Source organism: Neodiprion lecontei, chromosome 1, assembly GCF_021901455.1.
Source record: "Neodiprion lecontei isolate iyNeoLeco1 chromosome 1, iyNeoLeco1.1, whole genome shotgun sequence".
Classification (NCBI taxonomy): domain Eukaryota; kingdom Metazoa; phylum Arthropoda; class Insecta; order Hymenoptera; family Diprionidae; genus Neodiprion; species Neodiprion lecontei.
Window position 1 is genome coordinate 38,217,583 of NC_060260.1, and position 15,642 is coordinate 38,233,224.

The 15,642-nt window shown below is 47.6% G+C and overlaps 1 protein-coding gene across 3 annotated transcripts; it reads right to left on the minus strand.

The window, feature by feature from the left end:
- Positions 1-608: 608 nt before the first annotated feature.
- Positions 609-13,640, minus strand: LOC107227676 (protein gooseberry-like). Of its 3 annotated transcripts, none has more exons than XM_046737719.1 (6): positions 13,144-13,640; positions 7,075-7,388; positions 6,791-6,956; positions 3,691-3,862; positions 3,307-3,594; positions 609-1,560 (listed from the first exon to the last, which is right to left on the minus strand). In XM_046737719.1, exons 1-6 carry the CDS (start codon positions 13,196-13,198, stop codon positions 1,329-1,331), a joined length of 1,227 nt encoding a protein of 408 aa, XP_046593675.1. In that variant the 5' UTR covers positions 13,199-13,640; the 3' UTR covers positions 609-1,328. The 3 variants fall into 3 exon arrangements, with proteins under 3 accessions (XP_046593675.1, XP_046593689.1, XP_015524378.1); XM_046737733.1 differs by having other exon boundaries at positions 610-1,560; positions 6,791-6,917; XM_015668892.2 differs by having other exon boundaries at positions 610-1,560; positions 6,791-6,920.
- Positions 13,641-15,642: the final 2,002 nt, after the last annotated feature.

The window sequence follows — 15,642 nt, forward strand, 5'->3', positions numbered from 1 at the left end:
GATTGCCGCGTTGTCAGTTGGGCCCCGTTTCTGGGCCCCGCTCGGGGACCGAGGTAACGCGGTAGGCGCTACGGCACCGCGAACAACCCGGTAATAGTAGCCCTCCGGGGCACGAGGGCCATTGTCCAACGCCTGGAACGCCACGCCCCGGTCAAAGTGCCCACATTCAGGCCCCGTCGGGCCCACACTCGTGGTCGCTGTCACTCGAGCCCGGTGGGTTTTGCCGCCTGTTGCACCTGCATCGGGGCCTTCGAGGGCCGACTGGCCGAATTTTCGGACCACCGGGGTATTTATTTTGCGGATAAATCATTCCACGACGCTTATTTCCGGCTATTTTTCGACCTGGAAAGCGATTTTCCTGCGAAGAAGTACGAATTTCAGATGGAAAATGCACGAGACATGATCAACGATTTTTTTGATTGAACTGGGATATGAACCTGAGCCTTCCACTCCACAGGCCACCCCTCTAGCCGCTTCGCTGTTCAAATTAATATTTTCCGATCGATCGTAGATTGCAATCACGGCAGTTTCCTATGCGGAAAGAATGAGATTTACACGTTCGAAATATGCGGGGAATTTATATGAAACATCATTTATTGCATATTGTACATAATAACATTGAACGATCTAGATTATCGGATGTAATGCTCTATATATATATACACGTATAAGATGTAGTACATTATATAGTGTCAGAGAAGATAATATTACATATACGTGAACATATAATAGGTGTAATTATTTATAATCTATTTACAACTGGCCAATTAAATAGAGAACAACTTGTTTTTACTTTCTTTAATATATCACATTTGAACAATGATACCTTCTACAGCTTATAAATACAATTTTTATATCCAATTTAATTCCAAGTTTTATATCATATATATTTACAATTACAGCACGAGCTTAGACAGTGCTCAGGACGAACGCAGTGTTACCCAATTTGAAGGCAAGATGAACGCCTTAGGCGGCTCTTATTATACGGGTGATCCAACATCATATATAAATACTATACTTTCATATATCTATAATAAGATTGTGTACATATTATAAATAATTTATTAATCAGTAAAATCTAACGTCACTGGGAAATTAACGAATCGCAAAGAATGCAACCCGATCTAAATATATCTAAGAGAATGAAGGATAAAAAAAAAAAAAAATTGAGAAAGCACTACTTACAACGATAAATCGCTGTTGTCTGATGGATATAAAATATAATATTATATCTGTGTATGTACATTAGCACGCACAAACATCGCTGACAACGCAGTTGCTGTACAAGCACCGGAGAACCGGATTCGAAAATCGTTAACTAAATCGGTTTAATGAACTCTGCCGCAAACTTGTGACTCGATGCCTCCGAGATAAGGATATCCGCTTTTTGCCTCGCTCGGGCTGTGAGGAGTGACGTGATGGGCCATTCCGGAGGGCGGAACGCCAGCGGCGGCACCCTGGACCATGCATGCGCTCATGTTGGAGGCGGTGGGACTTACGCCACCGCTGAGGGTGCCGAGGTTCAGGTTCCCTCCGCCGTAGTGCGAGGTGTTGAATAGCCTGAGAGGACAGAGAGCAGAGGAAAATCGTTTAGAGGTTACAAATATCGGAGACCGCCGACGCAACGCGGACGAATTAGCGTGCTGAAAATTGTTCAAGGTTAATTCGCGGGCCCGGTCGTTGTGCATGGGAAAAAGGCCCGCGTTCAATGGCCTCGACTCGCATACGCCTGTGCAGGTTTCGGCTCGGCACGCAATCAAAACCGCGTGTTTCACCTCCGTGGCAGCAGCGATATCCAATACCCCCGAACCCGGGCGCAGAAATCGGTTAAGGCGTGTCGCCCAACCCCGGTGTTAGGGCCCCGCGGGGTCCTTTGACCGTTTCGAAACACCAAAACGTTTAAACGAGTCGTAATGTCCGGCAGATCGCGTTAAGAGGTACGTGGATACTGTAGTACAGACGGTTGAAGAAATGGGTGAATTTCGGCTATTTATAACTCGACAGAGAATTATTCAAGTACATTGGGGTTCGCTTTATTCAAAAGTATGCCGATCGAGCTCCGTTTGAATACTTTTTCAAGTGTTTGGAATCATTTGATAAGAAACATTGTTATTGACAATAACGTCAACCATTTTGATATGTTATATATGACGTCTTGCGGTGTCCACGATATCTTTGAAACGACTCAACCGATTCACTTGAAATTTACAGACAGTATTCTCGAATGCTTCATCCTTCCCCGCCTCCCCAAGGTTCAAATGATTGTTTGAATTCGACATTCAATTTTTCGACCGAGGATTTACGACTTTTTTTATTTTGATAACAAAAGAATATGACAGTTGAAAAAAGAAACAAGGAAAGGTGGGATCCCGTCGTGTGCATATAAACTGCCTCCGTATTTAAAGTAAATCGCTCAGAAAATCATGTCACCGAAAGCAAATATTAATATTATTGTCAAAAAAAAAAATGTTTACGATTAATCCATTGATAAAGAAAAAGAAAAAAAAAAATCGAATGCGAATAAAGTCCGAACTACGTTAGTTTGAATAAAGCGAACCCCAATTGGATGAAAGCGGCGATCAGCACAGGCCTCCAACCGCGACTCGGTCGGTAACGATGGAAAATTTGCGCGCGGATTTTATACCGAACAATGCCCGCATCGCAGGCCCCGGAATTCCTGGCCGTGTCACCTCGATTACTGCGCAGGCGTCGATCACCGAGTTGCGCACTGCACGTGCGTGCGCTGCGCCCGTTCGCAATGCTTGTGTGTAGGTACATTCACGGCGTCACAACGTCGGTCGGACGAACGGTGGGAGTGGATTATTAGCCGGTAGCGTTTCATTACCGGGGCCAGCTATACGTAATTGCGGACCACACCGAGTTGGACTTCGCCGCGGCAGCAGAAGCAGCAGCAAAAGCAGAAGCAGAAGCAGCGGCAGACCTAACTCAACTTTACCGAGATATCCGAGGCCCGATGCAGTTGAGGCCCCGATCAACCGCGGATCTTGCTGCTGGGCACCGACCGACGCCCGTATTTCCCAACGGCGAGAACTCACGGCACCCAGGAAGGCCCCGGACCAACCTGTTATTATCCTCACAATGGCCGAATTAATTGTTCGAAACACCTGGGCATGGATTTCAACCGCATGCCGCGCCGATCGTCCGTCGTATTCCAAAAACCGGTGGCTAACTCTCTAGGCCCGATATCGGATCGATAAGAACATGCCCGCGGAGAAGAAAGCGCGAAGGAAGAATCTTTAGCGAGCGATAACAGTGCAGTTCATGATGCGATTTCTCAACACTCACCCGTAGTTCTCGGCGCTGGTTCGAGGCCACTGTTGTTGCGCTGCGGCGTAATAGTTTTCGCCGTAGTTGTAATGCTGCGTGTAGCCTCCGGTACTCGCGGCCGCGGCTGCGGCCGAGGCTTGTCCATAACTCTGGTAGCCTTCTGCGCCGGTAGCGTAGTGCTGGGTTTGGAAGGACTGCAGGCCCATGCTGTTGAACGCGTTCAGCTGCTGGCTGTTGAGCTGCTTTCGCAGACGGGCCCTTCGGTTGCTGAACCAGACCTGAACGCGCGCTTCGGTCAGCTTGGTTCTGCGGCAGGAAACAAGGAGGAAGGATATCGGTTAGTTTCGATCGGCCCAAAACTCAGGGGGCGCGTTGTTTGCCCTTGTAAATATCGCTCCTTACTTTTGGGCCAGTTCTTCCCTCGTGTAGACATCGGGATACTGAGTCCGGTGAAAGGCGGCTTCCAATTGCTCGAGCTGCTCCCCCGTGAAGGTGGTTCGACTCCGTCGCTGTTTCCGCTTCAGCGCGATTCCCGGCTCGCTTTCGGTGTCCGAATCGTCGCCACTGCTGCCACCTGTAACGACACGAAAACGGTCCGATGTTAAACTTGGGTCTTGAACGTCTTCCGCTATTTTTTTTTTTTTGTTAAATTTCATCCGAAAAGAGCGCTGGTCGATCGAGATCAACCGTCGGGGAATTGGACAGTCGCTGATTGCCCCGGGATCCCCCGGATGAGACAAAAAGCGCGCCCGCAAGAACCGTGGGCATCGATGCGAGTAGACGGCAGAGGATGCCGAGCACGCGCGGGACGTCAGATCCTGAAGATAGGAAGCAAGAAGCGGCACCGCCCACAGTTCACACGGCTGACTCCACGGACCTGGTATTAAGTTCCCCCCTGATTACAGGTGAGCTCGCCTAACCCAACCTCGACTTTGGAAGGGTGGCCCGGGCCCGGTCCCCGCTTGTCGAGGGCGAGGCACTTAAAAATATCATCGGAAATAACTTCTTTACGCCTATCTCTCTCTTTCTCCAGTCTCGAAATAGCGACAGCCTAGTCTGCAAACTTTTCTGACATTGTTTTTTTTTTTTGTTTGTTTTCCTTTGGGTTGTTGGATGTTACGGTGGGTGCCGAACTAATAATTGAGCTCTTTTTTAATCCAAGCAATCTTACAGAGTGTTATAACAATCTATAAATCATTACTAAAAGCACTCAGCAGCGTGAATTAACTACCGCAAAAAGTGGTCGGTTCTCCGTTACTGCGAGTAGAAAAAATATACGACGGACCTTCGATGTGTTTGCAATTTTCGTGATGACTGGTCTTAAATATTGAAGCGTGCTGCTCGCCTCGATACAGGCAATGCAGTAAATATTCGAAGCGGCAAAAAAACATGCAAAAGGCATTAACGTCACGACTTTAATTAAATTATGTAACTACACTGGAGTGAGTTATCAAGACATTCTGCCATGCGAACAGACTACGTTGTCATATTTCGGCTTTTGAATTTTGAATATCAAACTGCGAATGCCGCGAAGTGGGGAGAGACTGAATCTTTCGAAACGTTAGAAAAAATTGTGGAAATTTTTCATCCACATAGCAACGCAGCGTGCAGATCTCTGAAAGTTGACTCAGTAAGACCCGTCGCGGCAGACTGAAAACGTCTAAATCAATATCGTAATTGCGATTTCAATTGTCTACCAATTGCTGGATCACTTCGGTCCCGCGGAGCTGTCTGTTCAAGACCGACTGGCAATGGCGGTTTGTGGCTGGCGGTTTCAAGATTAGAGGCTCCGCGTGCTCGTGGGACCACACGCCACGCGGCGAGGTGCCTGTGTGTATATTGCGGCGAGGCGCGCTCGTCCCGGGGCCTTAAGGCCCCCGTCCAATGCAGTGGCGGACGCTCCGTGCCGCGGCGCTCCACGCGAGTGCTCTGTGGTTATGCCTACACCCAACCCATAACTCGCTAGAACCGCATGAAACTGCCACAATTGCCTCGCTAGGCTTCGAGAAAGTTGCAAAGCCAACTTGGTACGGTACCGTTGGAGTTAATTTTAACCACGAAACTGCAAAATGCTCTACCAAAACTGTCGGTATTCGAAAAAGGGGCAAAATTTAAGCGCAATATGGTGCCTGGCAGAGAAATCACCTGAGCGTTTTAAGGAATATATATATGTGAATGTATCGGGTCATAGAAAACTTCGCGCACGCTGTAAGGCGTTTATTTTTTTCAATTGAATTGACGTGGAGTGAAAATGTTGATGGAAAACTACGTTTATACTTGAATACGAATAAGAGGAAAGAGTATAACCTAACGAAATCTGCGTTCTCTGCTACCAGATGCCACCGCAATTGGATTAGGTGAATTCCGATACCGAGGGGATATAAAAGTCACAAAGCGCGATGAGGAAACGAAAGAATCGAAGAGAAGTGGCTTGTAATTTACCCCCTGAATTTGTACCGACTCGGCGAGCGACGCCGCGTGTCTAATAAAAAGCTAAATCTTTCTCGACAAGATAATAAACTCGACACATCTCGTAGCGCGCCAGGGAGTCCGTCCGTATAATATTTCTTGACTGCAGCAGCCGAAGCTGAGCTCTTTCCGCGGCAATAAAGGTAAAAGAAAGAGTTCCCTTTCAGAATTGCCGACCGCAAGGCTTATTTCTGCAACTCTTTCGCATGGCAAGAAAGGAGAGAAGAAAAATAATAGATAGGGAGGGAGAGTAAGAGAAATAAGGACGAAGATAGAGGCGATGAACGAGAAACAAAGAGAAGTGCGGACCGTGAGGAAAAATTAGAAAAGTATAAAAAGAGAGTTAAAAATGAACGATTATGTGGTATGTATGTTAAAAGCAGACCAAGGTGCAAAATGTCCAACAAAAGGCATGTGTCGGGGGATGAGTAGTTACTCCTCGCGGGTTTTTGAATAAGAACCTTCGTGCTAATCTTGAGAAACACTCCGCGAGAAGAGCCGAGCGAACGGCTCGCTCGCGTTCCTTTATGACCCAACTGCCGGGCCCGCTCGCTTCTTCCCGGTCCCACTTACGCGTCCAAGCCACCCAGCGAGCGGTCCGAATGATCTATCGCTTCGTTTTAAACGTTCACCTAATTGAATGTTGCACTTACACTGGCGGTATATATTCCGTACCCCTTCTTCTCACCGCCGATTCAATTGAGACCGCGAAGACGTCAGAAATTAAGACGCCAAGGAAAGAGGCTCGCACACCGCGTTCTGCGCTGCGCATACACGGGATCGTCGCTCGGGTTATGCCTGTGTAATGATCGATGAGTAACCGAACCCAGAAATCCTCGATTCCTGGTTGATTTTACGCCCCGTCGCGTAATTACCGGGTTCAGGAACCTACGACTACGCGCAGAGGATGTTTATGGTACCGACCCGCGGCTTCGTTGACATGGAAATGGCCGTGCGGCATCGGATCGTGAGTTTTCACCCATCGAAACGTTCCCGAACACTAGCGATACGTGATAAACGTTCATAAACTTACCGAGGATTCCATCTATCGAGTGATTTCGCCGAGGATCATCGCCTGGTCGGGTCTGATTCGTGGGTCCTCGAAGTAGCCGGGATATGCTGGATACGGAAGGCGCTGAAGCCTTGTCGCAAACTCCGTCCTGCTGGCAGAACCACGTTGGACAAGTTAATACCTTGTCCTGGATAGCGAGATCAGGATGAATTACAGTCGCAATTATAACGAAGACGAGTCTCTGGTTATACCAGAATTTTCTTATTCTATACATAATGGTTTCAACTCTGCGGACATCAACAGACCTTGATCAGTTTGTCCCGAATTTCCCAGCTGAAGATCCCGGGGTTCTGACGTTTGAGGTCCTCGATCCTTGCCTCGACCTCCGGGGTGGCAACGCGCGGTTTACTGCCCCCGATTACGCCGGGCCTTATGGACCCCGTCTCCTGGTACCGGTTGAGAATTTTCGAAACGCATCCGTGAGAGACGCGGAGCTGTCTCGATATAACGCAGGGCCTTACGCCGGCGGCAGCCAATTCGACGATCTTGAGACGGATGTGATTGGGCAGTGGGCGACCGTTGATGAAGACTCCACCGAGCTGATTGACTCGACCCTGTCCTGCAAAATAGATAAATAGAGGAAACGATGAGCAGGTGAGTGAATCCATGAGCTTTCACGTTCCGCGAGGAAGAGAACCGCGGGATCTTCGTCACGCGGGATGGTTTTGTTTTTCTGAGGAGCCTCGGGGAAGGATCGGTTCGGCTGAGCGAGGGGCTAAAAGGTCGTTCATTACGCGAGCCGCGGAGATGAGGCACTTTGCAAAGGCTCGACTCGGTCCGGAGCAAAAACGGTGGTCTGCAGGCGGTGCTCAGAACGCGGGGACATCTCGTAGGGAGGTAATGAAAAATAGAAATGACAGGGTAACGTGCGCTGGCGTATGCGGTCTGTGTACGTCCCGGAGATCGGCCGCTCTGTGGACAAAACCGGGACACGCAAGGTGCCGCTCAAACGCTCGTAATTACCGGTAATTAGTGCCTCTTAATTATCCTAATTATAACTATGAAGTCAAACAAATATTATATGGCTAACCACACGGCAAAGAAGCGAATGAGATACGGTATGCCGCCGCAGTCCATCGCGTGCTGCACATCCTCCCAACATACTCGAAACCTCACGATGTGATGCGAAGCGACGCGACGCGACGCCCTCCCGACGGATGCCATGCCAGAGTTACGGTCCCCGTGGTTTTGCAACAAGCAGTTAACTCTCCGACTCTTTTTCACAGTCGCCGTTCTCTTACAGCTGACTCTTTCTTCGTATTACCTGAGACTTCGTTTCCATTCATATCTCGAAATCTCTCTCTCTCGCTGCATTCTCTTACGCGACTTGAATTTGATGGTCAGTACACAGGATCCTCCGAAAAGAATCAATGATATGATTATTACGTGTATGAAAAAAAATTGGAACCGAAATTCTCAACGAGAGTCTTTGATTTACTTGTACCCCCAGATGGAAAAAGATTGAAATTGCAACGGAGAAAGCCTTTGTCCTATTCACTTTCTTTGAATCAGTAGAGTCTTCAACATTGAAACATTCCAGATAATTGATTCAAATCTCACTTGATCCATCAGATCCTTTCGGCTTAAAGCCTGAAGTTGGACTCTTCGAACGGGAATGTAGATATGGTCAGTGTTCATAACAAGAAGTAGAACTGTACCTTCAGTAAAAAGTTTTTAACGACTGAAACTTCCAAGAAGAGCGAAAATTGGAATTACACCTGATAGAGTAACATGGCGGTTCATCAGCTATTGCTGCTGTAAGAAGTCTCTGTAAAGCATTGAGCATTGATTCGCATTGATGTTGGTCAAGTTTTGGTTTAATCCAAGATCTCACTGTCAGAGAACAAGTCTTACAGTAAATTTATTCGCGTTTGATCGATAATTAGTTGTTGAACTCATTGATGCGATGAATTTCTGGAAAGCAACATGACAGAGAAACCTCTTCAAATAGTCAGCGACTATGTAAGTTCTTCAAAAATTATTGAAATTATTAAATTTTGTTGAGGGTGCTTCAGGAACGTTTCAGTGCTCATTTTTAGGGTGAAATATAAAGCCAACAAGAACTGGTGACATTATTGAGCATTAAATATTAATCTCGGATTATCGTGCATAATCGATCAATCCGATCTGATTGGTCTCACCAACCGTGAACGGATAAAAACCCATCAACATCAACACCCTCATAGTGGGGTACGCTGAAATGCCTCCACACGCAACCGACTGTGTGAACAGGACAAACGGCCAGCGCACGCACATCGGATATCGGAAACAGAGTTGCCCGTTCCATGCAACATTGTTGAAATTTTTCACATTTTGTACAGCGAAAAGAGGATACTTTAAGGATCCCTAAGTCGGTGAAGAATTCCGGGAGGAAATGAAACGTACGAGGATCAACTCTGGATGTTTTCTACTGCTAGTGTAGACGGTGAGTTGCTGGATTGAGAAAGCAGCGTGTGCGATGTGATTTCTTTCGCAGAACTTGTGCAGAGACAAACCTATTGTGCAGGTAAATGTGCTTTACGAGACCATGCATGGAGTATAAATTGGATGTGATAAAGAGGCATTGTTCACTCGCAGCCTACACTCGCCGCGCGTTAATCTCGTCCTGCGTGCAAAGCGAGTCCTGTAAAGAGTTGTGGAAAAAAAAAATGCGTAAGTTCGAAACTACGGGGGAGGGATAATTTTGGGCGGGAAAAAATGATGATTAGCCTTTCATTTGAACTTGGGAACAAAACGATTTTCTCGACACGTGGAATTCCCTGCGCGAGACTTCAGGGTCCTTGTATTCCTTCCCGCGTTCCTGCAGCGTTCTCTACCTGGCGGGACACCTCGGGTGTGACGTCACTGGGCCGGAGGGCCCGACGGGATTACAGACGAGATCAAAAGGCGCCGCCACGCACGTGGACCCCGGCGCAAAGGGGACTAACTCCGTCCGGCTAAGGCCCCGTCCACACAACGCTGACTTCAAGTCGTAATAAACAACGCCGGGCACCGCCGGTATGTGGCATAGAGTATATATGTGCCTGCTGATCAAGTTCCTGCCGTGCAGCGGGGTGTCCGAAATGTCGGAAACGGTCGTATAAGTCCTTGATCTCGGCATTGATTTAGTCCGCGAATTCAATTGGGTATCGGTAATAACGGACGGAAGGGTTGATGCTCGTACCGTGCAGAGGACCCAAACCGTGCAGGCCCCGAGTAAGAAGTGGAACACGGCTGCGAAAAAGGGCATAAAGAAGAAACCGGCATCATAATCGCACGAATACCGCACGAGCTGCATGCCGCGGTGCAGATTGGCGTGGAGGAAATTATGAGGGAAATAATTTCGAGCATGAATTATTGATAACGGTTGATTGAATGTTGAACGATCATGTTAATTCGGCTGATTGGCCCGATTGTGAGGCCGATACAGCAGCTCGACACGTAGCTGAGTTTTTGAATGGATTTAAATTTCCTCCTCGGGATGATTTTCAGGTGGTCAGGCTGGCCGAAGGCGGACGGCCAGGTAGGAAGGTTATAATGATTGGCCCAAAGCGAGACTCTCCGAGGGGCTGATTACGCGATAAACGGAAGCCCTCGGATCAGGGCGACTTATAAGGTGAATACGCGACGCCGCGTTCAACAGCCGAAGAACAAAAATTCACCGTCTAAAAACTTGGCGCTGGTTAGCCAGTCGTTTCAAAGTCATCTTTACACGCACTCCCCGTCCAGGAGGCGAGATCCGTGTAATTATGATAATTGGATCGCTAAATGACGCGCGCGCCTCCACCGGAAGTCTCTTCTGTTTATGGCCTCACGCCTCGGGAATTACGCCCGAATCCGTTCACCGGATATACTCGTATATCACACTAGGTATGTGTATGAGAAAAACTACGGTAGTCAGCCGCTTGCTCTGTCATCATAAGACGGTGCAATAATTTGTCCGACAAATGTTCTATCCGCTTATACTAATTTTGACATTTGTTGTTTTTCACCGACGTGGACGGAAGCCAAAAACTACATCGGTCTTATCCTTCTCTTCCTCCTCCGCCTCCTCCTTTGACGGCTGTTCTTTTGCAATCGTGAAACTCGTACAGTAACAATTCCCTAAATGCAGACGGACGAAATGTCTTAAAACTGATTGTCCAGCGAATTTTCGTATGCAAGATCAGTTTATTCTATACTTAAGGGATTGCTATATCTCTTGTAATTTTTTTAGGAAACATTCTAAACATCATTGCATATATTCTTTATTCAATTGTTTTGCAGTGAACGTATTTAAAAACTGATTTCCCGCCTTAGGCCGAGGCCGCGTGATGAAACGAAGATGCATGATACCAATGGACTCTGGGGTTTTTTGTGACCGTAGTGTTAAACGCCGATGGTATCAGCTGACCAAGGATGCCGCCCACCGCGAACCGTGACGGACAGTTTGGTGCCCGTTTTCCGTCGGGGCATTGGTCCCATTCCGAAGCGACGGACGCGGATCGGCGAAACGGCGATGGTTTTTGGCATCACCGAATCGGAGTTCATTCTTCGTCAAGAATCACGTGGGTATAAAATCGTTGCAGACGATACGCGGTATTTTTGAATAGCGGAATCGGTCTCTGACGCCTGGACTCGAACCGCGATCGACGAGGCCGACTCCTGCTGTACCCACAAGGTGTTTTTTCCGATATTGCAAAAAAGTGGGCATCGTCGAAAGAAGACGCGGCGATCCACCCTTTCGGTCCCCTTCAAGTGCGCCGCATAGTCGGCTTGATCCCGGCTTGCGAGGGCTTCAATCATCGCGCCGTCGCCCGAGGCTCATCCGATATCAGACATTAGGTGCCCACGTTCACCGCCTGAGCCTTCTTCAACGCCCACCGACCGACGAAGCGCAGCGTGCGCCTCCTTCGAGCGTCTTCTTCTTCCCTGACGCGGAGAGCCGGTCTGTCCTGCACGTTTTTACCTTTTGGACCTTTTAAAGGAGGCGATTTGCTCCTTTCTCCGATGCTTGTCTCGACTCTTTACCCCGCGGTTCTCTCGCCGTGTTCCTTTTGCCCTCTCTTTATCTTCCTGGATTTTCTTCAACCAAGAGCTGCGGATGCTAATTCAACTCCTCGCGAAGTCTTCTTTGCCAGAACAATTACTTTCCTTTATTACAGATGCAGAATGTACTCTTTGCGGGACACCGAGGACGAGCCTCTTTTACATGCGTCGGAGTCTCTCTCGTTTATTTCCATTCGCATGACATACTTGTATAATTGTCCACATCCTCGATTCAACTGTGAATCTTTCTACATTCTTCCTTCACTCGTATACATATACCAACAGGCCCAATCTGTATCCCAATGACTCGAGTTCCCTTGAGAAGGATTATGAACGGATTAAATGATTGCAGGGATTATATTCGTTGACTGAGAGCAGCGTAGAATAATGAAAAACGAGGGGAAAATTATTCGTCGGAAAATTCGATACTTCTACTTCCGCCGAAATCTCTGAATAGAAATTTAAGATATTCCGGGACACCAACGAAGTAGTCTACGCGAAAATAGGAGGTCAATTAACCACCGGATACAAGAGAATGACTTTCAAGGCCGGAGGCGATTGCTTCTCTTTGGGGCTGCTTTCAACCCAAGGAATTTTTCGCCGAGAAGTATTTGGGGCTGCTGTCAGGAAGAAAGCGAGAAAGCCGCCCGTAGAATATACGGGGTCCGTAACAAATTTCAGCGAACGGTTTAACGTCCGAGGGTTCCCGCTTCCCAAGTCCCGTATATAGTAACCAGAGCGAACTGAAGCCTGGGTCTGCTGGACCCATTTTATGGGTCGACGTTATTGTTTTATGACTGGCAGTTTCGTTTACGACGCTGTACGGCGTAATGCCCAGTGTTGATTTCGAATGCACCGGGCGAACGAACAATTAATTCGTCACCTAGATCATTTGAGGCCCAAATTTTCTGCCCCCGAACTGCCTTTAGGCCTTTGTTGCGTAATATCCGCATTCTGCACGCCGATATTAGATGGCGTAGTTTAGAAATCCAGGGTATTGGAGTCCATCGGTAATAAGTGAGCAGTGCAATATCGCTGACAATTTACCTTCTTCATGTAATTCGTAGGGTATGATGCACCGATTTTTCAAACCGCACAGCCATTGGAAGTTGGAATAAAATTAGGCCTAGATGCGTTCGCGAAATTTTAAAGACGGCGAACACTCCGCCTGGGGGGGTTAAGGGACGTTGGGAACCTGATGGAAGGGACGAAGACCGTGCAGGCTTTTTGAGTGATTTGAGGAGGTCCATGAATTGGCTATTGCAGGCTAAAATCGAGAATAGTAATTACGGGGCTGATCAACGCACCTTGGAATGGGTATCCAGTGAAATAAGGTGCCATGTTCAGAGTGCTGACAGCCATCTATGGAAGCGTTTTCTTCCGTTGATCAGTTTCACACACTGCGACTTTATCCGTATATCAGCTATTCTCCGGGCGACAGGATAGTTTTTTAATTTGCAGCGCCGATTGCACTTGTTTATCATTAACTGTACCGAACTTTGACACACAATCGGTTCGAGTGCACCGGTAACAAGAGCGGCTAGTCTCTGGTGGAATACGAACTCCGACTTCTCGTTGGAAACCGTCCCTTTTGAAGAAATCTGCGAATATCGTTTACCGATCTCACAAACAATTCCCACCAATAAGAAAGTGGACAACTACTGTTTTATTTCACGCGCCGAGGCCCTCGAAGATGTCCTTGAAGTATTGCGGAGCACCGATTGCGGGCGGCAGGTGAAAATCTGCCGCAGTGACAGGGGTTCTACTCTTCGAAGCGATGAATACTGAACGCGCACCTACAGCTTCGGGGGTTCGGCTCAAACTGCTTCTTGAAGGGAGCCGCGATCTTGTCGGCGATCGGTTCAGGTCGCCGCAACCTTTCAGGCTCCACCTTTTTGAGTGGGGCTCTCCGGGCTCGCCTTGGTTAATGCGACCATCGGTTTTCTTGCATTGGTTCGAGGCGAACCTCGGAGAAGGTGTGCTTCCAGCTCGCTCCGCCCTCGCCAAGACGCAGATCGCAGCCGCACACCGCGCCTCCTTATCTTCCCTTATTACCGGCTGCAGGGTTCCCCTTTGATCTCGATTTCACGCTCCGGCAGTGCTCGGTTTCCACGATTTTTACATTCCTCTCCTCCCTTTGCCGGTGCTTCGCTATTTTTCCCTCCTCGGATAATCGCCCGCGATGTCGACGGACGCTCCTCCCGCTAATCGGTGCGGAAAATGAAATCGGGAATAATTTCCGGGCGTGAACCGTGAAACACGATGATCGGGAAATTCAACAACTCTTTATCCTAGTGCGGATTGGGTCCGGGGATGGGGCAAGAATGGCGTGCGTGATGCGGACGCAGATCTTCGCGGTGCCGATGAGATCGTTCAGACCTCGGTGAATCAAGACTCGAACCCCAGACTCGCCTCGAGCGTAACCGACCGGCCAACCAACGCTCGTCTTCAATTTCGCTGAGATTGTTAATTATAATTAATTACATTTACAGAGCGAATACCAAGTTAATTAACTCTGCCCCTCAGAATATTGCTTTCTCTTCGGTCGATCGGTATTATACAGGTATACGATTTATATTGTATCATCCGACTATTACTCTCTGCATGCTGCACAGTGCTTACCACCATCATCATCTTATATAAAAATGATTAATTAACTGACATAATAACGCCAATTCTAAGGTGAAACTCGTTCACTTGGTGTACAGTTAGGTACGCGAAATGTTTACAACTCGATGAAACTATTCTTTAAACTTACTAATCATGAATTTCAAGCTCATTTAAAACATATCTTCTCGCGGCAAATATAATTGAACTACATTTTGCTTTGTACAAAAACACAACAGCAATTCGAACGATATGAGGTAGATCGTGTAGTTTCTCTCGGTTTTGTTAAAAGATTGACAAAATTGCAAGTCATAATTGATAAAGGAATTATCAATTTTCTCCGGCGTCTCCTGCAAACTGTGTCAGGACAATAAACAAATTCACGTAACTACGACATTATTCCTGGTGAATTGACTTAATCTTTTGCCTGATTAATAATTGATTACAAGCATCTGTTCACCCATCGCTAAACGAGTATTATTAAGGGATTCGAGCGATGACCTGTGGCGGCTAAAAGGTGGTAGGCAGTACGCTGCAGAGAGAAAATTACACACGGGGAGTGGATGGAAGTCCGGGGGGATGACACGTGTCGTGATTGTTGTTTACGAGGGACTGATTGCGTCGGCGTGGGTTGAATTCAGGGTGTCCGATGCTCGGTGTTAACGGCGGTAATGGAACAAAGCGGTTCAGGGCGCCGTTCCTCTCTTACCGCAGAAAATCATTAAGATATGCATTACCGCACGGCCATGGGGAGCGGATGTCGATGTCAAAAAAACGGGAATCGTAGAACAGAAAAAGGGAGAACAAAACCACGGTTACGAGAAGAATAAAGATATCAAGCGCGCGACGTTCAATTTACGACTTCATTGGAATCAAATTTTTCCACGACATTAACGATTTCTATTCACGCAGATGATTCTACGACTTGTGATTCATCGTCGAGTCTAGATATCAAAACTTGCTGTAGCAGTTTAGAAGTACTTTACTATAAACCTGAGTGTAATAATGTACTTTGCAGAAACGTTATCATCCCTGTCTCCTCAACTCTGAAGATGTGATCAAACTGTGACGGATGTTCACTTCCGGGTACTTTGGCCGTCACTTTCTGTTCTGCAGGGCACGATTAATCCTCGGATTATCACCGACTGCGACGGCATCGCAGCGCCTTAGTCCGGTTCTTTCTGGCTGCCTCGGCTCTT